We start from the raw sequence: 27,785 nt of genomic DNA on the forward strand, positions 1-27,785 counted from the left end.
GGGATTTCAGCGTTCCATTTGACAGCTGTAAACAATCTGGTTTTAACCCGCGCACCGACGGGGGTCTGCGCCAACTTCGCACCGACGGGGGGGGGGGCGGATGACCGCCCCCCCCTGAGATCTCGAGAACGAAGCAAGATAGCGACAAGCGGTAAACGTCATCGGATACGCACGGTCAAGATCTACAATTTTTACAAAGGTCATTTTCAGGTCAGGTCAAAGATGACGTCACAGGGGTCGAAAAAGTCAAAATGGCGGCGCTGGATATGGAGAGTTTTTCTCGAATAACTTTCGAATTAGTCAAGATAGGAACAAACTAAGGGCAGCATCGTGATCATCTCGTCAATCCGCATCGAATGATATATATGTTGACCTCGAAAGGTCAAGGTCAAAGGTTGACCTCAGGTCACGTGACCTCGAGGTCATCATGTATATCATTCGATGCGCCTTGACGAGCTGAACACAATGAGACCATCCACGCGTCTGTATCTTGTTCCTGTACGGAGTTATTGGCCAAAAACCTTTGGTGACCTTTGATGACGTCACATGACCTCACAACTGCCCAACAGCAAAACAGACCTCAAGGTAGTGAAGGTTGATCGTATATGAAGTCATGTATGGTATATGGGGCCATTCCGACCCGTTTTAGTGGTAAAAACAGGGAGTTGATTTTTCCGCTATTGACTTATAATGGGGAGGTCGCGAAATTGACCTGACCTTAGGTCACCGATATCAAAATTCCGAGATAAACAAATTGTAGCTACTAATGACCTAATAACATCCTGCGACTTTCAAAGGCCTCCGACATCTACTGTAGCTCTGGCACGGTGACAAAGTTGCAAAAAAGTGACTTGAGGTTGGGTCATTCAAAGTGACCTGGTGACCTGACCTTGAAAGGTAGGAGGTTCAAACTTGCACACCATGTGTAAAATTGATGAGGGAATAGTCATACCAAATTTCGCGGCGCGTAGCGCCGCGGTTTTTCCGCTATTCGCGAAAAACCTCAGGGGGGGGGGGGCGGATATCCGCCCCCCCGTCGGTGCGCGGGTTAACTAAACGCTCACAGTAACCGTGACGTCAGTGTCATTAAATTTACAGCTGCTCGCCAGTCACAATCCGTCACAGATAACGTGAAACAGACAACCGATCAGATAACTACAACCGAAGATGTGACCAAACACAATGTATTTGCTTTCACAGTGTGCATTAAGGTAATAACGGTTCAGTTCGATGCTTTCACAGCTAATCAAAGGCAGGGCCCACCGGACGTGATTGGTTGGAATCGTTACACAATACATGATATGCTAATCGGTGTTCAATGGTACATTTAAAATCAACTGTGCGTCATACAATCCGTTGTTAAATGCATACAAGACAAGCTACTAGCTAGAACTTCTTACACGAATAACGCTTTGAAGTTCGCCTCACACTGAATCGCAAAACGTTCCTTATATTTAGGTCACTCTTAAGCGTCTCTCTAAGGCACGTGATCAATCAAGGAATCAATGTCACTTTCACTCCTAAGCAACAGCTTTGAAAGACCGAACGACGGCAGGCGGAGACACATGAAGCCCCGACAACCAATTGTGGCAGCATGGAGAGCACAGTTGGCCATAAGCTCAGCGTCAGGCGCTTTCCATCAACGAGTGCGCCTGAATCAGATGCGCCGTCAGAGCGCTCCTCGGTCCGACGATCCGAGCCGGACACCGGCTGCACTGCCAGTCCGTGGCCGGGTCGTGCTGCCCGCTGTGCTCCATCAGGCGGTCCGCTGTGCCAAAGGAGCGCGGACAGAGGTGGCAGCAGTAGGGGCCGCTCTCGGCGCGACACTGTTGGAGTATGTGCTGCAGTAGCAGCTCCTTAGACGCCACGTCAATGCCGCACTGCGGGCAGATCCCCTCCCGGGCGACTGCGCCGACATTGCTTTCCACCAGTTCAGCACTGCACCGCCACGGCGAGACCGGCGTGGTTTCGCCGCCGGGGCCCTCCCGATGCGCTTCCCGCGAGTACATCGCACTCGATCGTGAGCCCGAGCCCGAGTGTGACTTCATGACGTGCTGACGGAGGTGGTTTTTGGTTTTCAATACCCGCGGGCACATAGAACACGCGAAGGCGACTGGACGCGGAGCCCCGCTGTGGTTTCCTGTGGCCTCTGCGAGTGCCGACGAGGACGACAGCAGCGAAGCTGTTGCCGTTCTCTGTACTGGCAGCACTTGCCGATCACGAGATGTCGGTGCCGCTGGCATCGGCGAATCTGGCTTGTCTGCACCACGACTACCAACAGCCGCTTGCGGCCCATCTGGGCACGCTTGTATTTTGACAAGCTTGTTTTTTGACACGCTTTGGGGGTTATGCACTTTCATGTGCTCGATCAGAAAGTGCAAGTCAACCACTGTGATGCTACAAATTCCGCAGCGGTAGAGAGTGGTGGCCACTGCGCGCGGAACAGAGCTATCGTTACCCTTCGGTGCTGTGACGATCCTTGCATGGTGAGTCCTAAATTGATCAACGTCTACAGCCTTATTTACATTTGTGACGTCGCCAGCAGCTCGCCTGATACTTGGCTGCGGCCGAGACGAGTCCTTCTTTGGCTTTTGCTGGGCGGTAGCACGGCCCGTCCGGCACCTCTTCCGGTCAAATTTGTGAACATGGGGAATGCAAACAGGACACTTCGGAAACGATAGTGTGCCGAAAATAGTGCCATGTAAGCCACGCGGCGTGCACTGGCAATGCAGTGTCTTGTAGCTAGTTCGACGTGAACAGTCTGAAAAGGAAACATTTGGTTACTTCAGACAACCAGAAGAGGCTTATCCCCCATCACATCTGCGGAATCAACAGTTGGATCGAAAAAAATGCAAATGGCATTCGAAAGGACTCAAGACGCACAAGATCGAGTATCCGTCAATTTTGACCTGTGATGTTACAGGGAGGTCAAAGAAGGTCAAATCTGTCAAATTTACAATAACGAGCAGCATTTCATTAAGACAAATATGGGTTTCTTAAATGAGTCTGGATATTATGTTTATCATAGATCTGACACGAGGGTAGTCATCTGAATGGATGATGACCTGTGATGTCACAATAGAGATCAGCCTCATCCAATCAAGACACTTTCGTGAATCGTTCGAAAGCCCTGTCAAATTTGTCGAAGGAAACCCAATTTCATTGACCTCGGGGTTACCGATGACGTCACAGGTCAAGTCAAATATAAATTATTTTGCCGTTCACGGGTCTTCTTGGGAATGCGCTATAACATCGAGTAAAACACATTTTATCGACAGTCAGCGATAGGGCGTCAGTTGCCTAGAACGTATGCTGCTATTAGAGGTCACTGATAATACCAGGTCAGGTTACAGGTCAGGTCACCAAGGGTCAGGACATTAACCCAATTTTACTGTGGCTGTGCGATGCATGTTTTATAGTCAATTTTTCATTTCCAACTCAATAGTATTGGTTATATGACCATCAGAAACGGTTTAGGTCACTTCCTGGTGGTCAGGTCAATGTCAGGTCAAATTTCAAAGTTGATATTTTGCATAAAATGGGTATCAATTCGATGCAGCTCGTCACGGCGAGTCTAATAGTGGTCTGTGTTTTGCGCTACGTGGACTAGAATTGCCAAAAGTTTAATTTTAGAAACTTTGACGTAATCATTTTTGAACGGTTTTTCGCTAAACTTGGCCAAAAAAAGAGATATTGATCTGAAATTTGGTATGTATATAGAACACGGTAGGTACTATAATATATATTCCGGTTTTTCCAAAATTCGAAAAAAAATTTTGGATTTTTTTGGCAAATATATCCAAAAAATAGTTTTTTCATTTTTGGGGTCAAAACTCAAAAATTTCAAAAATCCAAGATTGCAGTTTTGTAGCCCTGTCAATTTTACCGCCTTTATGTCTTTACCATTTTTCTGTATCGTCAAAGCTATAGGCCTGACAGCTCTTCCCGCGAAACCCTTTTTTGGGGTCGAAAACGGCAGAACGTGAAGTCACTCTGACGTCATTTCCGGCCAACCAATCATAGCCTTTGGAATTTCTTTTTGGTCACAATATGTAAAATTGATGCCCGGGAGGGTACTGAAAATTTGGTGACGATCAGCGCAGCGGTTCTGGAGATATATCGAAAAGTCTGGAGGAGGGGGGGGGGGGTCAAAAATAGCCCCCCCCCACTATGGAGCGGGTTAAAGAATACATATAACCATCGCCGGACCTATTGGTTTTCTACATACGCACCGGGCGAGGGGGGGGGGGCGGGTACGACCCCCCTCGCCGTTTCGCCCCTGGTGGAGCTAGCGTGTCGCGGAATAACAGGCGTATTCGCCGTTACGAAACGCAGAGATTGATACCCGATTTTAAGGTCCTAGGTCAACCGGTGACCTCTGAGGTCAGATCAAGTGCCTCAATGTACGGTTTCGTTTTTGGTAAATAACTTCGCAAAAAAGGCCGCAGAGCCGCGATTTTGGCAGTATCGTGTTCGCATCGCTCAGGCGCGTCGAATGATATACTTTTTGTTTGGGTGAGGTCAACTTAGGGTGTTGACCTCGAGTCACGGTCACGTCAGCGCCACTAGGTCACGAAGTTGGTCGAAAGAGGTCATGTCGCATATCATTCGATTCGGCAGGTCTTCCTGAGTCCATTGGTGGCTTCCCCGACTCGCTAGCTGTATTTGATCGGGAGTTATTGACGAAAAACTAATATGAACCTAATGACGTCATAAATGACGTCACGCAAGGTCAGCATGGCAAAAGTGACGCATCAAACCTTGCAAGGAGTGCATGAAATCACGATTTTGTGTTCTTGAGATAGTTGGAGATCGTTCACGGCGCCAGAATAGCAGTTTTCATTTTCCCCCATTGACATACCCTTCCAGGCGATGGGGGCATTTTTGCCCCCCTTTAGTTTTTTTTTCGATATATCTCCAGAACCGCTGCGCCGATCGTCACCAAACTTTCAGTACCCTGCCGTGAATAGCTTTTACACATTGTGACCAAAATTTTTACCAAAATCTATGATAGGTTGGCCGCTAATACGTCGGAGTGACGTCATTTCTGCCATTCTCGACCCAAAAAAGGTTTCGCGGGAAGAGCTGTCAGGCCTACAGCTTTAGAGATACAGAAAAATGTTTCGACATTTTAGGTGTACCTAGAATTAACAGGGCTACAATACTGCTATCTCGGATTTTTAAAACTTTTGGATTTGACCCCCAAAAAATAAAAAAAAAGATTTTTTGAATATAATAGCCGAAAAATCCAAAAACTTTTTTGAATTTCGAAAAAACGGAATATACCTATGTGATAGTCACTACCACCTTTTATCCACATGCCAAATTTGAGATCGATACCCCTGTTTTTGGCCAATTTATAGCGAAAAAAAAAAACTGTTTAACCCGCGCCCCAGTGGCGGTCTCCGCCAACTTCGCCCTAGTGGGGGGGGGGGGATATGTTACCACCCACCTCTAACTCAAAAACTAAGAGGGCTAGAAAGACGCGGTAAAAAGCAGTCGATAGCTCTCAATGCGTACGTTTGAAAGTACTTCAGTCATTTTTCATCTTAGAGCAATATTGGGGTCACCAGAGGTCATCAAAGGTCAAAATTTGCCAATGGTCATTATATTTTTCAAAAAACATGCCGTTATCTCAGGAACTATGGTAGCTAGAAAAACGCATGGAAAAGCAATCGATAGCTCTTGAGCTCTTCTTTTGAAAAGGTCATTATCAAAATTGATCTCAGGTCACGGGTTTAGCCTCCAGAGGGCAAAAACTCCAAAAATAGCTGTTTTTACGAAAAGTGTTTTTCGACAATAACTTTCGACAACAAAAAGCCACGACATTTCTATTGCCAGAATCGTGTTCCTCTCGCCGAGACGCGTTGAATGAACTATAATTTGACCTTGAAAGGTCAACTTGAAAATTTGACCTCAGGTCAAGGTCATGACCTGACCGGAAAAGGTCATGTTGCATATCAGTCGATGCGTCTCGGGAAGACAAACACAATGAGACCATCCCCAGCGTTCTATCTCTTTCCAACCGCGAGTTATTGGCAAAAATTCGTTTGTAGCCTCAAATGACCTCGGATGACCTTTCTAGAGGCTATCAGCAAAAATGACACCCTGGTCATCACAGGTGGTCCAAATCATTGTGATTCTGAAATATTTGGACTGTTCCTATGCGTACACACGGATCTAGAGGCATTTTCATTTTTCTCCATTGACTTGTAATGGAAAGGTCACGCCACTGACCTGACCTTAGGTCACAGATATAAAAAATCCGAGATATACAAATTGTAGCCGCCCGTAACATCATGCAATCCACCAAGTTTAAAACCTTTCTGACAAACACTGCAGGCTGGACATGATTGCAAACTTTTTTTAGGCTTGGTCAGTTAACTTGACCTGGTGACCTGACCTGACATGACCTGGGGTCAAAAATTTCACACATTGTCCAAAATTGATGTACCAAAAGCTACCCCAAGCGGCGCGCGCGGTTTTTTATTTACACGCAAAAAACGCTACAGGGTGGTAACATATGCCCCCCCCCCCCCACTGGTAACGATGAAGTCAAAATATTCAAACACAATTTCTAGCAATTCTAGACCACGTAGCGCAAAACAAAGAGCACCATTAAACTCCCCGTGACGAGCTGCATCGAATCAATACCCATTTTATGCAAAAAGTTATCAACTTTGAAATTTGACCTTTTTTACCCGACCTTGACCTGACCTCTACCAGAAAGTGACCACCTTAACCGTACCTGATGGTCTTATAACCAACACCATTGAGTTGAAAATGAAAAAATGGCCATAAAACATGCATCGCCACAACCTTAGTAAAGTTGGGATCATGTGCTGACCCTTGGTGACCGGACCTGTGACCTGACCTGGTATTATCAGTGACCTCTAATAGCAACATATGTACTAGGCAACTGACGCGCTATCGCTGATTTTCGACAAAATGCGTTTTACTCGATGTTATAGCGCATTCTCTAGAAGACCCGGAACGGTAAAACATTTGATCTTTGACCTGACCTGTGACGTCATCGGTGACCCCGAGGTCAATGAAATTTGTTTTTCTTCGACAAATTTGACAGGGCTATCGAACGCCGTTTGAATTTTACGGATCCGTCCAGCAGTTGCGGAGATACGGGGGGGGGGGGGCAAAAAATGCCCCCTTCCCCCCACCGCGCGGAAGGTGGCCGGGAGGCCCACCGCCTGCCGGATTAAAATGGCGAGGCCACGAAAATGATCTGACCTCATATGACCTTTAGGAGAAATCCGAGAGATAGAAGTTGTGAGACTCCTAATGGATACTAAGTCATTCAAGTTTTATTTCCCCATGAAAGCTTCTCTGGCAGTGAGGACGTTGCTAATTTGCTACATCTGAAGACCGTGCAGAGGTTCACTTATGACATCATAGGTCAGTGACCTGACCTGACCCGAAAATGCGGTTGGTGTCCGAAGATCCGGCTTGAATCAAAGGTCAGGTACGCCAAGTTTCAGCTCTCTATCGCCAGCGTGTTCGGAGCTATCGCGAAAAAAAAACCCTATGCGGAGGAAGGGGGAGGGGCGGCACCCCTCCGCGAGGTGTTTCCCTTCGGCCGGCGAGGGAAACACCAAAATAATTTGACAGACTTGGGGTTACATATTTGCAAACCCAGAGATCAATCTGAAAAATGACCATCCATATATAAAACAATTGCTTAGACAAAATACTTTCTATCATATCTTTTACGGAACAGCATAGGTAGGAAAACTATGTGATGTCAATTCAAAACAAAACGAAAACACAGGATACTTACTACTAAGACTGTCAGGCATCCGAGAGTGAATCTTGCTGGTCTGAAATAAAAAAAGAGCTGGTAAATCGTAAGTGAACATGACGTGTAATTACAAAAAAAAAACATAAAAACGAAGAAGTGAGAGGAAGGAAAGGAGTGACCGAGACCATCGGCGCCACGAGATGCCACCATCGGCGACCCCTTCACGTGGGGGTGGCGTCTCCCTCGGGAGCCAAGTTCGCCGACACACATCCACACCCTCGAAGAAGACGACTACCACCGCCTGCCTCGCCGGACCGGCGCGGGCGGGTTTTTGGCGGCGGGACGAGGGCTGGCCCACCTCGCCCTGCTACTGATGCGGGCCGGGGACGTGGAGTCGAATCCAGGCCCCCCTCCGCGCTACCCGTGCGGAGTATGCGGCCGGGGAGTCGGCGGCTCATCGGTGCGCTGCGGCGGGTGCGCCCTCTGGCACCATGGTCGATGCGCCGGACTGAGGCCAACGGACATTACCCGACTCGCGCGCACACGCGACCTCTGGTGGTGCCCGAGCTGCATCGCGCCGCCGCCGCCGCCGCCGCCTCGGACGCCGCCGTCGGCGCCGCCGGCCCCGCCTGCGCCTGTCACGGTGCCGCCACCGCCCGCTCCTCCGCGGGCTGTGAGACCGGCGCCGGGAACCCCGCGCACCGGGCGGAACCCAAACCAGACAGGACCCACAGCCATCAGCGGCCTCCTCAAGATCCTGCAGTTCAACTGCAACAGTCTGAAGGCCAGGAAAACCGAACTGGACAAGAGAATTGAAGACGAGAAACCCGACGTCATCCTACTCCAAGAAACCAGACTCCTGGAAAGCGATGAAAACCCACGCTTCCCAGGCTACAACATAGCAGCGAGGCAAGACAGGCCACACCAGGCAAACCCGAGCCCGGCAACCACCGGAGCAGCCCGCCCCGCTGACAGTGGGCAGGGAGCACCGCCTGGACCGAGCTGGACCTGCAAGCGCCGCGGCCCGTCGGACCGCAACTCCTGGTGCGCGGGCTGCAAGAGCCGTAAGAAGTGTACGGCACGCGCCCCACCAGCGAGCGGGACCGGGCAGGCGGCCACCCAGCCCCAGCCCCCGACCGGCAACGACGGGACCCGCGGCGTGAAGGGTAAGGGAGGAGTCATGACCCTAGTGCGGGACCAACTACCGTACTCGCGGACCACGCCTCGGTATGCGCCAACTGAACCAGACGAAGAGACCTACATCACGGCCACAGAGCTTCACCCGCAGGGAACACCGTCAATAACCGTTATCAACCTGTACTCACCTCCAGCAAGGTGGGTGGCAGGGCAAGGCACCCAAGCTCAACCGTTCCAGCCTGCCCGCATCTCCCTTCCTCCGAGATGCGTCATCGCAGGCGACCTCAACGCTCACGCCCACGTATGGGACCCACACCAACCAGAAGACGCGATGGGCCACGAGGTCGAGGACTGGTCGATCGACGCCTCACTGACCATCCTGAACGACGGCTCGGCCACGCGCATCAACCCAGCCACGGGCGGCCTGTCGACGCCGGATGTTACCCTGGCGACCGCTGCCGTGGCGAGAGGAACAACCTGGGAGATCGGCGAGACGATGGGATCGGACCACCTCCCGATCACGACGAGCATCCCTGTAGCTCCACCGAAGCCGCAGCGCCGAGGGAGAGGCCGCCTGTCCCTGAGGAAGGCAGACTGGCAGGAGTACCGCAGGACCTTCGACGACATCACAGGCCGCTGGAACGACCACGGAGACCTGACGGCGAGAGAACTCGACAAACGACTCACCGCAGCCATCACCCGCGCCGCGCGCCGCACCATCCCACACGGAAACGGCGGAAGGACCAGGGAGCCGTTCTGGAGCGAGGCGTGCGACGAAGCAATCGCGATCAGGAAAGAAGCTCGCGCTAAGGTGGCCGCGCCAAACCACACCGCCGAAGACGTCCGGGAATATCAACAAGCAAAGAAGAACGCGGACACGGTCCTGCGCGAGGAAAAGACAAGTTTCCTGCGCAAGCGCATCGCGGAACTGGGGCCCAACACCGACCTCTGGAGCCTCATCCGCACCCTGGACGGACGCAAACCACCGGCGAAACCAGCAGAGCCCCTCAACCGCGCTGGCCCACCTGGCCGCCCAGCTCGACCAGCAGTGACAGATAGGGAGAAGGCCAACGCCCTATGCCAGGCATATGCGGCAGTATCCCGGATCCCACACAACAAACAAGAGGATCGCGACATCAAGCTGGAGGCGCGCGCTGCAGTGAGTGCATGCGCATGCGACGCCCAACGCAGTGGACCGTGCGCGCCATTCACACCCGCCGAACTCGACGCAGCCCTGGACAAGCTCCAGAACGGGAAGAGCCCGGGACCGGACGGCGTACCCAACGAGCTGCTGAAGCAGATAAGCCCAACAGGCAAGACTCTCCTCCTGGCCCTGATCAACAAGTCCTGGACAGCAGCGGACGTCCCAGCCAGCTGGAGAACAGCAGAAATCGTAGCCATCCCCAAGAAAGGCAAGCCGCCGTCAGAGCTGTCCAGTTATCGCCCGATCAGCCTGCTCTCCACCACAAGCAAGCTCGCAGAGCGGATGATCCAGGCCCGGCTGCAGCACTGGCTCGAGACGAGAGGGAAGCTCAACCCCAACCAAGCCGGTTTCCGCAGAGGTCGCTCCACCATGGACCAGCTCGGCCGAATATCCCAACAGATATTCGACGCGTTCGAGGAGAAGAAACCTCACCGGGCGGTCATGGTACTGCTGGACTTCGCGAGAGCCTACGACCGAGTCTGGAGGGCCGCCCTGCTCTGCAAGATGGCTCGGCTGGGAGTCCCCGGCTGCTTCATCAAGTGGCTGAGGGCCTTCCTGTCGGACAGGCGCGCCCGCGTCCGCTGGGGCGCTGCCCGCTCAGACCTCAGGGTCTTCCAGGAGGGCCTCCCCAGGGCAGCGTGCTGGCGCCGCTCCTATGGCTGGTCTACGTCAATGACATCGACGTAGCAATGCCGGAGCACGTCTCGCGGTCCCTGTTCGCGGACGACGTGGCGCTGCTGGCATGCGCCCCCACTGCCAGAGAGTGCGACGCCCTCCTCCAGCCCTGCCTGGACGCGGTGGACACGTGGCTGCGACGCTGGAAAGTCATGCCCAGCGTGACGAAGTGCACCGCCACCCTGTTCACTCTCGACCCAAGAGAGAGCGGAGGGAAGGTCAAGCCGCACCTGACGCTGCGCGGAGAGGAGCTGCCCTACTCCCGCAACCCGACCTTCCTGGGCATTAAGTTTGACCCCCAACTCACCTTCGCGGACCACATCGACGACCTGAAAGCCAAGATGTCTCGACGGAGGCGATGCCTACAGGCACTGGCCGGAAAGACCTGGGGAAGCCACCGCCGAACCATCAGAGCGGCCTACATCGGCTATATCCGGGCCCTATTCGACTACGGCGCCGCCGTCTTCGGGACATACGCCGCCCCGTCGGTAAGAGGACGCCTCGAAGCCGAGCAAAACAAGTGCGCCCGCGTCATCACCGGCTGCCTACGTGCGACCCGGAAGGACGCCCTCCTGGCCGAGGCTGGCCTCCCGACACTCTCGCTTCGGGCCCTACAGCTGGCAGGCACGGAGTACCAGCGTGTAATCCGGCTGCCCCCGAGCGACCCGGGCAAGTCCCTCTTCCGAAAGGAGGTACAGCCGCGCCTCCAACACCGAGCCTACAAGGCATGGCAAAGAACATGCAACGACGCCACCGCCGCGGGAAGACCACCGCCCAAGCCTCCAGACGAGACTGCAGCACTCCCTCACCGACCGTGCCTCAGGAGGGTCGGCAAGTGGCTCGCCGAGGAGGCAGGAATCGAGGAGCTCCCGGTGGAGCCCATGGCGTTCTACAGCTGCGACCCGCCATGGCTGGGCCACCGCGGCGGCACCACCTTCAGGGTAGACCTGCCCGTGGCCACCCGCCGGTCGGACCCGCCTGCAGTCCGCAGGGAAGCTGCCCTGCGAGCCATTGCAGAGCTCCCGCAACCGGATATTACTATCTGGTCGGACGGCTCGGCTCGCGGCGGGATGGAACAGGGCGGCGCAGGCGCGCTGATCCAGTTTCACCACCTCAACAATGAAGAAACCGTGCGCGCTCCTGCAGGGGCGGTCTGCTCCAGCTTGAGAGCAGAGCTGACCGCCATGCGCGAGGCGCTCGCGGCTGTGGCCGGTCTGGAGGAAGGGGAGCTGGCATCAATCAAGTCGGTCCGCCTCCTCACCGACTCAAGGTCTGGGCTACAACTACTCGGCCGCGGCCCAGCTAGCCAGACCATGGCTCTGGCCGCCGAGGTCTGGAGGCTGCTGAACACCCTCGCCGAGAACGGCACCGAGACGGTGCTCCAGTGGGTGCCAGGCCATGCCGGGCTGGACGGCAACGAGACCGCCGACCGCCTGGCTGCCGAGGCCGCGGCGGGCGACCAAGATAGCGCACCAATTGACCTATCGAGTGCGCGGGCCGCCGTCACGCGCCATGTCCGGGAGCTGTCGCGACGGAGGACAACCGCTGCCCACCCGCACCCGGACCCCACGCCTGGCCACGACTCCCTGGCGCGCTGGGGGTCGGTGACGCTGTCCCAGCTGAGGACCGGCACATCACCGCTGACGCGCGACACGCTCTACAAGATTGGCCTGGCAGCCAACGACGAATGCCCCGCGTGCGGGGAGCCCGACAGCGTGACGCACCTGCTGACCGATTGTCCGGCCTATGAGGCGGCCCGCCGCCGCCGCTGGGGTGTCGACCCTCGCCTGGTCGACGTCCTCGGCGGCCCGGCGGCGAGGGTCGTCGACTTCATCGAGGGTGTCGGGCGGACCGAGCCGCCGCTCGACCCGCCTGCGCCGCCGCCCCCCTGAGCGGGCTGGCGGCGGGATGCAGAAGAAGAAGAAGAAGAAGAAGAAGTGACCGAGAGAGCGAGAGGAAGCTGCAAAGATAATTTTAAAATGGAGCATATCACAGACATTTTAAATTAAACCTGCATAGAGGCATGAAGCTAGAAAATACATAACACATATATTAAGGCCAGTGCATTCCATGGCGCCTTCTCGAAATGTCACACACCTGAAAATCACATGGATCTTACAGGATTAAGTGACGTCGATTGCAGCACGGTGCCCCATTGCCTACCTGTGGGCTGCTGGCCGATGAAGGACGACTAGCGAACGCATCATCCAGCTGCTGCCTCACGTTGTGGTAGGCGTCCATGACACGGTTTTGGTCCTGGCACCCGGCGCAGCAGATGCGGCAGTTCCAGCCGCGGCGCCGGTACTGACGCCGAGTCGGGCCCGGTCCCGGTGTCTGCGCCGCCTCCCCCGTCCTCCTCACTTGCTCCGACATGCCGATGGTTACATGCCGCGCCGCGGTGGTGGTGCCGTTGCGGGGGTCGGAGCTGGCGGCGCCCGCGGGCCGACTGTCGGCGGCCGGCGGGGGCGCGGGCAGCACGCGCGCCGCCCACTGGTCCAGCTCCGTCTCGGCGGCCGACAGCAGGGTGGCGTTGAGCAGCCGCTCGCGGCGCGCCAGCAGCGCGGCGCAGTTGGAACAGAGCCGGTTCTGGTCGCCGGGGCGCAGCGGACGCTCATGGTGCACGACCGCCGCCGCCAGATGACCGCCCAGCAGCCGCACGTCAAACAGGTCGGCGCGCTCCAGGCCAGAGCCGACGGCCACGGCGCCGCCGCACACCACGCACGGGCTCTGCGACATCGCCCACTGTCTGAAACGGAACCCGGCAGTGATACTCGAGGCACTCATGATAGGTGGGTGCTTTCTGGCAGCAAAGCATTGCAATTGATAAGCCACTAGCATTGGCAATTTACTGCTGATATGATACAACTTTGCAGCAGAAGCCTATTTATAGTCACCATGCGCAAGCCTTTGACATCAGAACAAAATAAAGAAACAGGCTGATTATTTCATTAGTTATCAAACCAAGTGCACTAATGAACAGTGAACACTTAATTAGGCCTAACCACAGCACTGGCCACTGCCATTTAACATGACAAGAGGCTTTCATTTAATCATGACATATTGACACAAGGGAGGTTTGACATTCCTTCCCTATTGCACAGCTTTTGAAACATAAAAACACAGGTAAGTAATTTCATTCTTTTATTTACCAAGGCCCCTTTTAATAGGTATAAAAATGCTGAATGCCATCATTTCATTTCTTAAAGTCTATCATAAATTTATCAAACCACATGGCTGGCAAAATTATGGATTAAATTTGTTATAAAAATAACCACAGTCCACAGCCAGACATATTCCTGTTACAGACGTAGTCAGTCAGTTGTAACTTGTAAGAGATATATTTTGTGATTCTGACATTGACATTCTTTGTCAGATTAGCTGATTGCATTTGCAAGTGATTGCATGGATATACATAAAAATGAGACAGCTTTATTCAATGCATAATTTGAGGATGAGTTCCAATTTATTTCAGCCCTCACCAGTGTTCACACTTCACATTGCAACATCCGACATCACAATTGGTTGGCACTGAGGTTCAACCATGCCACTTGGTATTTTGTTGCCTTACCTCAGACATATTCAAATTAGATATTACAGCATGTCCTTAAAAAAGGCTAATCCAAGTTGCAACCTTTGCATTTTATTTGCGTGTGTGTCAGGTGTGTATCATTATGATAGGTAGGTACCCACTTAACAACCATCGTCACATCTTATTTCCTTCAACCATACATGTTGATGTGCCTCATAGCATGAAATAAATGGAATGAAAAAATGAAAAGAAGGTTAATTAAAGATGCACTGACTTAACTAGCGACTTAACTCCAGAAGCCAAGGCATCGCACGCTTAAACGAAATATGCTTTTTTTCATCAAGAGTCATTTAACAGTGGAACAAGTTGCCCGAAGAAGTCGTTACCAGTAATAATAATAATAATAATAATAATAATCCATTTATTTCGCACCGATATTTCACGGTACATATCGCCCCGATCGCCGAACACCAAAGGGACCGCCTTCTGCTCGAAGCCAACCAATTCGACCGCGCTCGTATCCTAGGCGCAGCGACGCCTGAAAGCGGAGCATGGCTCAGAGCTCTCCCGTCTTCTAGTCTGGGAACCCACCTGGACAACGAGACAGTGAGAATCGCAGTCGCTCTACGTGTCGGCGCCGATGTTTGCAGCGGCGTCCACGCCTGCAGGTGCGGCTCGCCTGCCGACGTCAAGGGACACCACGCTCTCACCTGTCAGTTCAGTGCTGGAAGATTACCGCGCCACACAGCACTGAACAACATAGTCAGACGTGCTCTGTCGACTGCAGGCATACCAGCTCAGCTCGAGCCGTATGGTGTAGACCGGGGCGACGGAAAGAGGCCAGACGGCATGACCATCTACCCATTCTCGCATGGCCGTTGCCTAGTTTGGGATGCGACATGCGTCAATACATTCGCAGGCTCAAGACTGGGAGGTGCCGCGCTGAAGCCTGGGGCGGCGGCCAAGAAAGCAGAAGACGAGAAGCGCCGAAAGTACGCCCAGCTCACCCAGCGTTTCAGGTTCGAGCCAGTTGCATTTGAAACAGTGGTCCTACGAAACAGTGCCTGTGGTCCTACGACCAAAGCCTTCCTCCAAGAACTTGGTGCTAAAATGGCGGCGGTCAGCGGCGACCAGCGAGAGATGGAGTGGCTTTGGCAGCGACTCTCCATCGCCATTGTGAGAGGTAACGCCGCTTCAGTTCTCTTGGAGTGTGCCACTGACCCGTCCCAACAACACCTCAGCGCCGAGCGCCCCAACAGGGAGAGCGCTGAGCAACAGCTGGCGACGGCGGCCGGCTCGAGGCGGTCTGGCTGCTCGGGTGGTTCCCGGTTAGTGGCAAGCCAGCACAGGTGGTCGCCGCCGTCGCCGAAGAAGTTGGAGGAGGAGAGCAGGGCGCTGCAGCTGTACGGCGGCAAGGCGCACACGGCTGTTGTTGTTGTTGTTGGTCTCCCCGGGTCGGCTCACGGCCGACCGTAGCCCAACGGCTCTTGGTGACTGAGGTAGCCGCGGCTCAAGGCCGCCACGGCCCCGCCGTCCCGAAGCTGCGTAGGGTCCGGTCTGATATTGCCGAGTAGGCGGAGCCTCGCGCCAGCCAAGCACGGGCACCTCAGCAGCACGTGCTCCGGCGTGTCTGGGCCCTCGCGACACACCAGGCAGCGCGCCGCCGGGCAGGCCAGATCACTGCACTGTGGGCAGTCGCGCTCGGGGCGGCGTCCGATTCTGTGAAGGTAGCTCTGCGAGCGGCTCCAGTGTCCCGCCCGCAGCTGGTGGACGTTGACCGCCTCGTCGCGAGACTCCAGGAGCACCGGCATCGGCATCCGGTCTCCCATGATGGTTTTGAAGAAGCTGTCTGGCCAGCTGCGACGCCATGCCTTGGTGGCGGAGCGGCCGACTGCCTTCACCATCGAGCGGACGTCCGTTGGGACGGCGTCTTGCGACAGGCTGGATGCCTCTTTAGCCAGCACGTCCGCTCTCTCATTGCCGGGTATTCCGCAGTGCGCTGGGATCCACTGCATGAAGACTCGACGTCCTCCGTCCGTGAGCGCCAGGAGCAGTCGCCATACGGCGGCGCCGAGTGCTGTCGCCTGGCTCCCAGCCCCACTCGCCAGTGTGGCGAGCGCCGCTGCGAGTCGGCGCAGACGATGACCGGGCTCTCCGCCAGGCCGCCCTCCAGCCGCAGCAGCATCTCCAGTGCCCCGCGGATCGCCACCAATTCGGCGCGGGTGCTGCTGCATATCCTGCCCGCAGGGGCTCGGAGCTCGTGTTCCTCGCCTGAGGGGAGGATTATCAGCGCTCCACTCCCTCCGGCTGAGACACCTCCCTCCGCCGAGCCGTCGCTCCACACCCATACGGCGTCGTCTGGGAGGGTGGCCAGATGCTCCTCCGCTCTCTCCCGCCGGACGTCGGGTGGTGCTGTGCGGCTGATGTGGTTGCCGATGTCAAGTCTAAACTGGACCCTGGTGTCATCGATCCACGGCGGGATGGTGACGTGCAGGCGCTCCTCCACAGGTACATCTCGCACGCCCGCGCTCACCAGGGCGCGCGCTCCCGTGTCGCGCCAGCCGGTGGTGGTGCGGAGCCGCCGTGGGGCCGTTGCTTCGGCCACCGCGCGCAGTGGGTCGCCGCTTCTTTGTGAGGCTGCCAGACAGCTCAGTCTGGCAGCGAGCAGGTCCCGGCGTGCTCTCACGGGAACCAGACCGGCTTCCGCGAGGAGCGGGTCCCTCGGCGTGCTCACGGGGCACCCGGTGATAACGCGGGCTGCGGCGCGCATCTCAATCTCCAGTAGCTCTACGTGGGACTCGGACGCCGCAGGGAGCCATGCAGCCGCCGCGTATTCCAGGGCACCGCGGATGTAGCCGTTGGCTACTACTCGCAGCTGTGGCTCCCGCAGACCCCAGGAACGCCCGGTCATCTTACGGAGCTGTGCGATCCTCGGCTTGGTCTTCTTCCGGACGCGCGCGCAGTGCTCGCCCATGTGAAGTTGCCGGTCCAGGGTTACACCGAGAAGGTGAAGGTGTCTCCCAGCGTCCACTCGTGCCCCGTCTACGTGGATGTACTGGTCCCGGGCGTCGACGTAGTGCTGCGACAGGGCTAAAACTTGCGTCTTGCTTCCTGCCAGCCGCATCTTCCAGTCGCGGGCCCATTTCGCTATGGCATCCGCCGCTTGTTGAGCCCGGTCCCTGGCTTCCGCTATCGTACCGCCGGAACACAGTGTTGCGGTGTCATCGGCGTACAGGAAGACAGAGGTGCCCGGGATCCGCTTCAGCGCCGCCACGAGGTCCGCCGACCACAGCGTGAACAGGGTCGGTGCGAGGACGGACCCCTGCGGCAGGCCAGCTCGGAATGGGCGGTTCCGGCTCCGTGACCCATTGACCTCCGCGCAGGCGCGTCGGTCTCGGAGGAAGTGGTGAATCCACGTGACAAGGCACCGTGGAAGGTGATGGGACATCTTCAGTCGCAGCATTTGATGGTCAATTACATCGTAGGCGCGGGAGAAGTCATAGGCCGTCAACACGAACCTGGCGGCGGTCTTGCCGTCAGACGGGCGTCCCTTCGGTGGCGGCCGGTTCCACCCGTCCTGGACTTCTTGTATGAGTCGTCCCAGGTTCTCCTCTGCAGAGCGGCCGCGGCGAAAACCGACCTGCTCTGCGGGGATAATGTTGTCTCGCTCCAGTAGGTGCGTGAGCCTAGCTGCCACCATCCGCTCCATCAGCTTGGCGACGTGGCTGGTGAGCGATATCGGACGGTAGCTAGTGACCTCTTGAGGGTCCTTCCCGGCCTTAGGGATCGGTATGATGATTGCTCTCCTCCATACCGAGGGGACTTCAGCGGAGCTCCACGACTTGTTGATGACGTGCAGTAGCGCGGCCTGGGCCACCGGCCCGAGGTGCTTGAGGTGTTCCGCACATACATCGTCAGCGCCGGGAGCCTTCTTCATTTTCAGCTTGCTCAGCTGGGTCCTCATCTCTTGTCTGGAGAAGGGCTGGCAGGCACCATCGCGCTGTCCAGCACATGAGCAGGGGCGCGTCTTCACCACCCTCAGATCAGCCTTCACTGATCGATCACGCCTCCTGTGACGGGTGTGGCTGCTGACGTTTGCGTAGGTGCGGACAAACGCCTCGGCCTTGGCCCGGTCCTCCGCGACGAGTTGGCCGCGGTCCCCGTTGATGGCCTGGCCGGGGCAGGTGTCCGTCACCGCACCCTCCATCTTGCGCAGGATCTTTGTGACGCGGCCCAAGGCCGCGCGGCGGTTCAATTCGGTAGACGCGAAGTCCTGGAACGCGCGGCGCCTGGCGTCAGCCTCGACATCTGCAGCGTGCCTCTTCTTCTCTTTCCAGCGCGTCTGGTTTTCCGGGGACGGGTCCTCTTGGACGGCTGCTCTTGCCGCTTTCCGTTCCTCCACCGCACGCACCAGCTCCGGGTCGAGCGCCCACGGCTTGGGGTCCGCCCGGGCGCCCCGGGGAACGCACCGCACGCTCGCCTCGATGATAGCATCGTTGAAACGCGCGGCGAGTCTCTCCACCGAGGTCTCTCCCAGCGTCAGGTCAGCCATCGTCTCCTCGCAGCGGGCCGTGAAAGCCGTCCAATCGGCTTTATGGAAGGCCCAGCGCGTCTTCCTGATGCGACGAGGCCGGTGTCCCGAGGTGGTGACCGCGACCAGCTGCGGGAGGTGGTCGCTCCCCAGATCGGTGCCGACCTCCCACGTGCAGCGCCGGGCCAGGTCACTGTGCGCCAGAGTGACGTCAGGAGCTGAGAGGCGGGCGTCCTCCCCGTAGCCGGCCCGTGTGGGGGTCCCGGAGTTGAGCACCTGCCAGTCGTGGCGGGCCGTCCACTCATAGATGGAGTCACCGACCCTGTCCGGGTTTGAACAAGAAACATCCCAGACAGGGTGGTGGCTGTTGAGATCTCCCGTGATGATAGTGGCATCATTGCTCGGGAATGCATCCAGGCTGAAGAAGTCGACCCGCTCGTCCTGGGCGGATGTTCGGATGGGCGGGCGGTACACATTGTAGATGTCGAGGTGTCTGGAGTGTTGTCTTGCTGTGCTCAAGATGACACGGATGGCACAGCACTCGGTGGTGTCGTCTTGAGGCTGAAGGGGGAGCTCCTGACGGCTCGCGAGCTACAGCTGACCACAGCCGCAGACCCCGACAAACACGGCAACGATCCGCTCTACACCGGACTTCCCAATTACGGTAACTCGTGTTACCAGAACGCCACAATGTACGTTGTGTCTCACCGCTCACTGCCCGGCAACCCCAGCGAAGACGGCGGCGGGACTGGCAGTCAATCTGACGGCAGACCGCTCGGTCTCACCGGCCTCAGGAACACGGGCAACACCTGCTTCCTGAACACAGTCGTCCAGTGCCTGAGCAACACACGCGCTCTCCACGATTACATCCTGCGCGATGGACGCTCCTCAGATGCCAGCATGCCTGCCGCCGCTACGAAGGGGTCCCTCATGAACACATTCTGCGCTCTGATACGCGACATGTGGACATCCTCGGGCGAAACGGAGCGGGTGCTCACCACCGCACCACTCAAGTCGATGATCCAACGGCTCGCGCCGCGCTTCATGGGCTCCCAGCAGCAGGACGCGCAGGAATTCCTCAAATATCTGCTGGAGGGACTTCACGAGGACGTGAACCGGGTGACGAGCCGGCCAAAGCCGATCACGACCGACATCGACGACTCAATGAACGCCAGTCAAAAGTCAATGGAGGCCTGGAAACGTTTCTTGCGCCTGGAAAACTCCAAGTTTGTTGACCTGTTCGTGGGCCAGCTCAAGGCTACCCTGCGGTGCACGGCATGTGGCCACGAATCGGTTACCTTCGACCCGTTCTGGGATCTGAGTCTGCCAATCCCGTCACGAAGTGGCCAGGTGCGCCTACAGGCCTGTTTTGACCTGTTCACCAAAGAGGAGGTGCTCGATGGCGACGAAAAACCGACCTGCTCAAAGTGCCAGAAGCGCCAAAAGTGCACCAGGAGCCTCTCGATCCAGAAGTTCCCGCGCATCCTCGTGGTGCACCTGAAGCGGTTCTCGCATCAGGAGAGGTTCGGCGGAAAGCTGAACACCACTGTCGACTTTTCGATGAACGGTCTGGACCTGTCGCCCTACTCGGCCGGACAGACGCCCTGCCGGTACAGCCTATACGGCGTGGCGAACCACTCTGGCACGCTGCTCTCAGGACATTACACCGCTTACTGCCGACACCCGTACACGGCAGAGTGGTACGAGTACAACGACTCGCGGGTCCACGTGATGGATCAGAGAAACGTCAACAGCGGAAAGGCATACGTGCTGTTCTTTGAGCTGGCCGGCTCGAAACACCGCTCCGGCTCGACCCACGTCTAGTCATCCAGTCACGGGAGAGGAGCCTGCGATCGTCACCCGCTCGGGCCCTGTGTAGTCACACCGGCCGGCGCACATTCTGCTCGGACAACTCTAGCTGGCCAGCGGCCTATCGTGATTTGTGATATTGGGTGTAAGGTGTTGTTAAAAACCAGAACGGTCTATTTTATCAGAACTGTTAACTGTCTCGCATAGCAATATACGCAAACACTTCAACACATAACAATACACACCAACACAACACATGAGCATGCAGACATAGCACAGCTACGTTTTACCCATTAAGTCAGACATCTGGGTCATAAGATCTAGGTGGTCCCGCCTTGGTCCCGCCTCATCATGCGTTCATTGACTATACGCTCAATGTTCGACATAAATATGTTTTGTAAGTCAATTGGAGTTATGACGCTGAAATCCAAGCCTAGTAGGTCGTAGGTAGCGTCTCCGAATTGCGAGGCTAGCTTTCGCAGATAATCCATTACGGCCTATTACACTATTTCTAATACACTGGACAATACCATTACATTACTGCTTTGATTGATGCGACGGTGAAACATGAGCTGTCTTTTAGCCAGAAGCATAGGACAAGTAAGTAATTGGACTCGATGACACAGTTCATGATTTCTGGTTCCAAGGGGCAAATTCATAAGCTTTTTGTTAATGTTAACAAAAAGCTAACAAAAGTTAACAAAAATGTTAACATATTCAAGAACAAAGACGACAAGCACATCAAGAAGACTACGGAGAGAGGCAGCATCCTATGAGCATCCTGCTCCCTTGCCTCTTGCAGATCTACTTGGTAAGACCTTTGGGTCAGGTCACCAACCTGTTTGTGTTGGCCGTTGCAAGGCCGTTGGATTTTGCTTTTGTCCCAATGTCTAATGGTCCAAAATTCACAGTACAACGTGGTACAACGAGTACAACTACTACTCGTAAGGTGCTCGTAAGACCGTGCGCTCGTAAGTTGCTCGTAAGTACACACGGCAAAATATGTGTTCAGATTGCTGCTTGCAAAAGGATATTATAAAGTTTGATGACGTTAAGCAATTACTCAAAGCCTTTTTCGCTTGTGCTCACTTACGAAGGCATCAGCTACTGAACACAGTTCCAAGTAAAGAATTACCCATTCCTTTGCCACGGCTGTGATCGAAAGTGCTGCTCAGCTGATAGCCTTTGTAAGATTCGTAAGATTGAACACAACTTTGAAAAATGATTGTTTTTTATTATTAAATAGTCAGCTAATCGATAGAACAGATATCAAACTTTTGTATTAATGTGCTTGGTACCAAATATGAAGAGCTTGTTGCTGAGAATAACTTTTTACAGTGGTTTTGGTTAAATAGCCAAACGGTTGTCATTCATCAGCTGTATGCGTGCCTTTGTTTACATTCCATAAATAAAGCAGTTTTTGACCTTCTCTTACGCTTGACGTGGGGCTGTTGTCGCCCCTACCTCGATTCATATTTTGATTTAGGCCCGTTTCTTACCTATTTTCGGAAAATCGGAAGTAAGGTTAGCTTTGCATAGCGTGTCGTCGTTTCCTGATAAATGTTTTTGTCCTTCGCTAAGCTTAAAAAGCTCATTTATGCATGAACAAGTAAATGCACTGTTTTCAATTTTTTTTTAAAATAAATTTAGTCCAAACCTTTTGATAGGAGGGATTCACAAGGACAGAGCCACGGCTAAGCGAAGCTTGTTGCGGTGGCCCTGCCCTCTACCCTCCAATTGCGGAATTCCAGTTCTATGACAGAATTTAGAGTCCAAAGTTAAACGTGCGCTCACAGCCGCGCACGGCCAGTCCTGAGTCCCGTCACTGACTTTGCCTGGCTATGGCCTGCCACCGACTGCAACCATACCTGTCAGGACAGGAGGGCAATGTCAAGCGCCTGTTGTGCTTCAAACCTGGACTGTTATAACCGGGAGTGCATGCTCTCGCCACGCAGAGTCCAATGCTCTACCATACCAACTGAGCTATGGGACCGGCGTTTAAATGGAACTCATATTGAGAATCAGCCACTAATCCATCTCCATTTGTTATTTGCTTTGCTGTGTATTTGTAGGTAATTATGACCAGTAGCAGTCTATGCCTTTGCTGCTAAAACCAAGTCCAATTGTGTGACACCAGGAATATTATGAGCTGCTCTAGGGTGCTGACTGCTGGCCACTGGGTGCATGAGTTATTTTGGGATATTTGCAGTTTGCTAGTATTAAAGGGACCCTCCCACCTTAACATTAGTTTTGAGTTGAGATAGCCAAGTTTGCGGCCAGGCTCAGAAACCACCATTTATCCTGGTCGCAACCCCCGCAGCTTTATGGTGTTCAAGAAATTTCTTCCCTTTACTTGCAGGGTGGGACCAGCGTGGTCCCTATCTCTTAACCATTACGGGAGTCTGATGACGTCATCAGGCTTTCGAACGTCCGTTAAATGTTTGACTAAAACGTTTTGTAGCACGCGGTGGTAAAGGTATGCTGCTTTGCGCGCAACAAATGCCGCACTTTCAAATAAAGTCGCTAGGAACAGCGGAAATCCCAAAAAGTAAACAAAAGTAAAAGGCTAATATCTTGAAAACCGGTGAATATTTTTCGATGAAATTTGGTAGATATTCGTTTTTGCTCTTTCTGAACCGAGCGACATCACTTTCATGCCAATTCATTAACTTTTTTGAAGGTGGGAGGGTCCCTTTAAGATCATGTATTAACACCTACTTGAATGCTGGTATATTATATACCCATGCATTTCTAGTTTTTATTATTTACAGCAGACTTTAAGTTCCAAAATGGTACAAACATAATATTGCTGAGCTAAAACTGTTTTATTCTAACACATTCTTAAATAAGGTTATTAGGAAGTAGGAATTTTACCATAGCTCTCTGGAAAATGCCTCATCCTGATCCTATTCCTACATACCTTTTTGATGCAAAAGTACATAAGAATGCTGTTCAATGCAGCCATCCTTTTAGTTTTAGTTTGTGGGCAGTTTCATACACACCACTGTTTGTCTTTTCAGGCTGTGAACGACACGATGCCACGAGCGTTTATCCGAAGCGTGTCTCCGTCAATGCTGGTGTGCCATGGCCGCAAATCGGGCTCACCCAGTGTGCAACTGAGGGATAGCGGTCAGCAGACGGAGCGACCCGGAGACCTGAGCGGTACGTACAGAGGGGTGGGGTGGGGCCTGGGAGAGGGGGTGAAGCTTAGGGACAGCGGTCAGGAAACGGAGGGCCCCGGCGACTCGGGCGGTACGCAGGGTGGAGAAGGAGCGGGGAGGAGGTATACTATCGTCACCAGCCGAACGGGACAATGACTGGGGATGAAATGGTGGCGAATCTGTCGTGTGGAAGTTTTGGTGACTGTTCTTTGTTCTTCAAAAGGATCGACACGATTGCCTTTGCTGTTTTAAGTAGCTTGATTGCCTGTTCTCATTTCGTGAAGTGTACACCTCTACAGTGATGATATAGTTGAAAGTGTTATTTCTTATCAAGTATGTTTTGGTACACTCACGACAACTGTCAGCCGCTTCCCCATCCGTATCGTCAGTCCGTATGTTTGTTCTATCGACACTCACCACTGGCACCCGTCGCTCTGCAGCGGCGACGGGCGGCGCTCTGTCTCCCACCCAGCCGGGGGCCACCGTGCCCATCCGCCGGGCTCTCTCGCTGGACGCTATCTACCTGCTGGGACAGTGGCCCCGCGAGCGGCTGACGGCACCCAGCGCCGGAGCAGCCGGGGCAGGGGCAGACAAGGCGACGCAGGTGATCCGCGCCCAGCGGCTGGCTATAGGCCGCACTGAGTGGCATGGTAGTACGCTAGTTATGTTTGAGCTGTATGCTTATTTCCTGGTCAATCAGATCGCAGCCTGAATTTTGCTAGAGATATAGGGTGTTCCCAAAGACATATATTCAATGTAATGGACTGTTAGATGTATCTTTGCCTTTATATTTTTTCAAGCGCTTTCTACCATAGTACCATAAAGCAACTAATTTGACAACCTTACCCTGCTCGTCTGCATTATATTTTGCGTTCTCTGAGCATTGTTCAAGCTGGAACATCCTACGCTAACACTCTCTGCCGCTGACAGACCCCGGACGAGTGGGTGCCTCTGCGGTCTCACACCAGTCCCCTGGCCTGGGGCTCCGGTCTGGTGTCACCGGTCGGCTCCGGACCCGGCACCGCCGACTGCCTCGAGAAGAAACTCATCCGACAGAGGTGGGCGGGATGTTTTCTTATCATTTCACATTTTTTATTGCAGAATATCATGCAGAGATGATGCAGAGGTGAATATGCAGAGATCACGCAGAGATAGAGGTCATGGTCAACTGGTGTGGTTAAATTTGGCAAGCAGTACCTCGAAATCAATGTTTATGTCAATTGAACAGAAATGATATCCAGTCTGATACACACATGGCAGACCTTATAATCAAGGATGAGTGCTGACAGCTGTGCTCTCGCGGCCTATGCTGGGACAGACGGTCGTTCCCTCTCCACTCAGCGTTATCTAGGACGGTGGTGTAGTCACCTCACTCCCGGTGACCTCTCGCCCACCGCTGTCCACCACAGACTGCAGAGGAACACCAAGGAGCTCTCGTCTGCCCGCGGCTGGGGTCCGGGCGCGGTGCGGCAGTCACCGGTGCCGGCCGACCACTCGCTACTGGTACCGACCGGTGCGGCGCGTCCCATCACCATCCCGACGTCTGCGGCGGGCCGGCCGCCCACTACACCGCCCCGGTCGCGCAGCTCCGTGGAGGGACTGAACCAGGAGATTGAGAGACTGGTGCAGCAGCGCGTGCTCGCCTTCAGTCAGGTGAGAGGGCGGGGCAGACTAGGCAGAGGGAACAGAGGATATGTGCGGAGGGGAGGGAGTGCAAAGGTATGGAGACAGAGGGGGACGAGGCGCAGAGGGAGGAGTTGATGGGAGGAAGGGATGCAACGGGTGAGGGAGAGAGAAAGGAATGGCTTTAATCGCTCATCCCTCGAGAATAGTAGGTGGAGGTAGAACGTAGCAAGATGGGCTGTGTCGCTGGGAAACGGGACTAGTATGTAGTTGGCCTCTTTTGATGTATACCTGTCTTACATATGATGTAGCTTGAGTATTTATTTTGAAGGAAAATGACAGACCGTAGTACGTAAGTGGGTTATAGACGTTACTTGTGGCTATTCTGCTTATGATACCATCTCATGCTTCGCCGCGGTGGGCAGCTGATCCACGGGGCCGCTTCTATCCACTTATCTACTCTTGTGTCCACCTATTCCACCGCCCCGTTCCACCGCCAGTGTCCGGTGGACGGCCACCTGGCGCCGGTGGACGAACTTCTGCTCCGCTCGCGCCGCTCCGTCAACACCCAGACCCCGCTCGACGATCAGCTACTCTCGCCGACATTCTCCGGAGATATGGAGGCGCTCGGACTGGCAGGTACGGGGGCGGGACGGTGTGTGGGGACCGAGGATTGGATCCACGTCTAGTGATTGTGTTTATATAGCTCTGAGGGTTCAGGTGTGTTATTTGAGTCTCATCTATTTTGATGGTGTACGATATGCCATGGAAGATTATCCCACCATAAATAGTTGCCTTTAAATGCTTTGAATCAAGTTCCTTGGATGTTGTGTAGCTACTACAGTGAGGAGAATATCTAGTGATTTTTTTGTGTGTTTTAAGAAAGCTAGGCGCACACTCCGTTTCTCTTAACCTACCTCGACTGTCTCCTTTCTCGACAGACGACATCAGCAAGAGCTCCACGCCGGACCTGGAGCTCAGTCGGCTGGGCTCGTCGCCGCAGATTAACCGGTTCCTGGCGCGTGCGCCGCCAGATGGCTGTGAGCGCGTCTGCCTGAAGACGGTGGAGACGGTCAGGTGAGGTGGAGACGGTGCGGTAGAAAAGGAGGGAGGTGGGAGTGTCTGTGTGTTACAAGATTATGAGCAGGGCGTTAGCATGCTCGGTGTCGGTGGGACTGGTTTGTATGGTTTGTATGGTGTGGAATAACTCAGCCACGCCCAGGTAAAACAGCTCACATGCACAACAAGCTATGTATCGAGGAGCTGTGCGTTTCGACCCTTGACCACCGCACGGCTGACCCGTTTGCGCGACGTCTGTCCACAGGAAGAGCACTCCACCGGACCCGATCATCAAACCAGCCGTGTTCGAGTTGAAGCCCAGTCTCGGGTCCGCCTTCACGCGGCCCGCCTTCCGTAAGCGGGCTGACGATGCCTCAGGAAGTGTGCCAACGCCGACTAAGCCCGCCCTGCTCAAGGCTCCGCCCGTGCCGCTGTGAGGTCCGACGCAAGGTGATGTCACAAGCGGCTGATCTCAGCACAGACGAGTGTAGTATAGACGGCGCTAGGAGCGGTGTATAGATATCGCAGCGGGCGCCAAAGCTGCAATGCCGTGGGAGAGAAGTTAAGTCCATTGTGATAGTTAGAGTGAGTTGATGTGCATGTGTGCGATGTTTCACGTCATTTGACGCCTTATCTTTCGTTTCTGGGCTGTTGGAGGGTCGGCAGGTCTTTGTTGTTTTCTGAGTTGGGAGTGGGAGGGGGCAGAGGTGTTGCTGTTGTTCATAGACTGTGCCGTGCTCTGGGCCGTGTTCTGTTGGTGGTACGGACGGCACGGGTCTGGCGTTCGCCGCTGGGTCTTTCTCTCCTACTCTGCTCGGTGTGGACCGTGCTGTGAGGTTTCTGGTGTACAAAAGACGCCACACGGGAAGGTGCCGGCGAGATATAACGGTGATATCTACCTGAGAAAGAGATAGAGACATAAGAGGATAACTGCTGCTGACGCAGTAGAGGTGCCAAGACAGCTACCAGACGGGAAACAGTGCCATCACTCGTAAATGCTGCGCATGGCCGCACGGAAGCCAAGTGTTTGGCTGCAGGTGGTGCTGGCTTTTTCCAGTTGGTACATTGATTGCCGGAGAGTGTGCACTGGGCGATGCGCACGTGCACGACCGATTGAGAAAATGAGCCGATGATTTTAGGGGACGCCGGAGAGCGGAAAGACATTGAAGGAGGTTAAGAGTACTGAATCTGAGACTAGCAGCGCTTTTCTTTTAGTCCAGTTTGGAGATGTAGCAGTTTGAAGGTTTGAGACGGTTTGAATCAGCAATGGTGGTGAGAAGCTCTAACAGTGAAGTCGCACAGGA

The 27,785-nt window shown here is 54.5% G+C and overlaps 3 protein-coding genes across 4 annotated transcripts; 2 read left to right on the forward strand and 1 right to left on the reverse strand.

Moving 5' to 3' along the window:
• Positions 1–1,170: 1,170 nt before the first annotated feature.
• Positions 1,171–21,776, reverse strand: LOC122388496. 2 transcript variants are annotated; one of them, XM_043379647.1, is made up of 4 exons: positions 21,477–21,776; positions 12,933–13,515; positions 7,793–7,832; positions 1,171–2,761 (listed from the first exon to the last, which is right to left on the reverse strand). In XM_043379647.1, exons 2-4 carry the CDS (start codon positions 13,503–13,505, stop codon positions 1,626–1,628), a joined length of 1,749 nt encoding a protein of 582 aa, XP_043235582.1. In that variant the 5' UTR covers positions 13,506–13,515; positions 21,477–21,776; the 3' UTR covers positions 1,171–1,625. The 2 variants fall into 2 exon arrangements, with proteins under 2 accessions (XP_043235582.1, XP_043235581.1); XM_043379646.1 differs by lacking the exon at positions 21,477–21,776 and adding an exon at positions 14,338–14,444.
• Positions 19,446–20,739, forward strand: LOC122388498 (ubiquitin carboxyl-terminal hydrolase 2-like). The gene has a single exon (XM_043379648.1). The coding sequence runs from the start codon at positions 19,520–19,522 to the stop codon at positions 20,651–20,653; it is 1,134 nt and encodes a 377-aa protein (XP_043235583.1). The 5' UTR covers positions 19,446–19,519; the 3' UTR covers positions 20,654–20,739.
• Positions 21,777–21,796: 20 nt separating the features above from the next.
• Positions 21,797–27,009, forward strand: LOC122388499 (protein FAM117B-like). The gene is made up of 8 exons (XM_043379649.1): positions 21,797–21,825; positions 23,659–23,800; positions 24,240–24,403; positions 24,730–24,857; positions 25,209–25,452; positions 25,923–26,061; positions 26,364–26,499; positions 26,747–27,009. The coding sequence occupies exons 2-8, from the start codon at positions 23,674–23,676 to the stop codon at positions 26,916–26,918; spliced, it is 1,110 nt and encodes a 369-aa protein (XP_043235584.1). The 5' UTR covers positions 21,797–21,825; positions 23,659–23,673; the 3' UTR covers positions 26,919–27,009.
• Positions 27,010–27,785: the final 776 nt, after the last annotated feature.

The sequence above is a fragment of the Amphibalanus amphitrite genome, unplaced genomic scaffold (assembly GCF_019059575.1).
Source record: "Amphibalanus amphitrite isolate SeventyFive unplaced genomic scaffold, NRLGWU_Aamphi_draft 000325F_arrow, whole genome shotgun sequence".
In the NCBI taxonomy this organism is placed as follows: Eukaryota; Metazoa; Arthropoda; class Thecostraca; order Balanomorpha; family Balanidae; genus Amphibalanus; species Amphibalanus amphitrite.

Bases quoted from the DNA above. Each gene is read 5' to 3' on its own strand.
- LOC122388499 (XM_043379649.1), top strand. From the start codon at position 23,674: ATGCCACGAGCGTTTATCCGAAGCGTGTCTCCGTCAATGCTGGTGTGC. The intron at 23,801-24,239 runs GTACGTACAGAG...GTCGCTCTGCAG, and splicing joins GCGACCCGGAGACCTGAGCG to CGGCGACGGGCGGCGCTCTG. The intron at 25,453-25,922 runs GTGAGAGGGCGG...TTCCACCGCCAG, and splicing joins GCGTGCTCGCCTTCAGTCAG to TGTCCGGTGGACGGCCACCT.
- LOC122388498 (XM_043379648.1), top strand. From the start codon at position 19,520: ATGTACGTTGTGTCTCACCGCTCACTGCCCGGCAACCCCAGCGAAGAC.
- LOC122388496 (XM_043379647.1), bottom strand. From the start codon at position 13,505: ATGTCGCAGAGCCCGTGCGTGGTGTGCGGCGGCGCCGTGGCCGTCGGC. The intron at 7,833-12,932 runs GTAGGCAATGGG...TTTTTATTTCAG, and splicing joins CATCGGCCAGCAGCCCACAG to ACCAGCAAGATTCACTCTCG. The intron at 2,762-7,792 runs GTAAGTATCCTG...TTTCCTTTTCAG, and splicing joins GATGCCTGACAGTCTTAGTA to ACTGTTCACGTCGAACTAGC.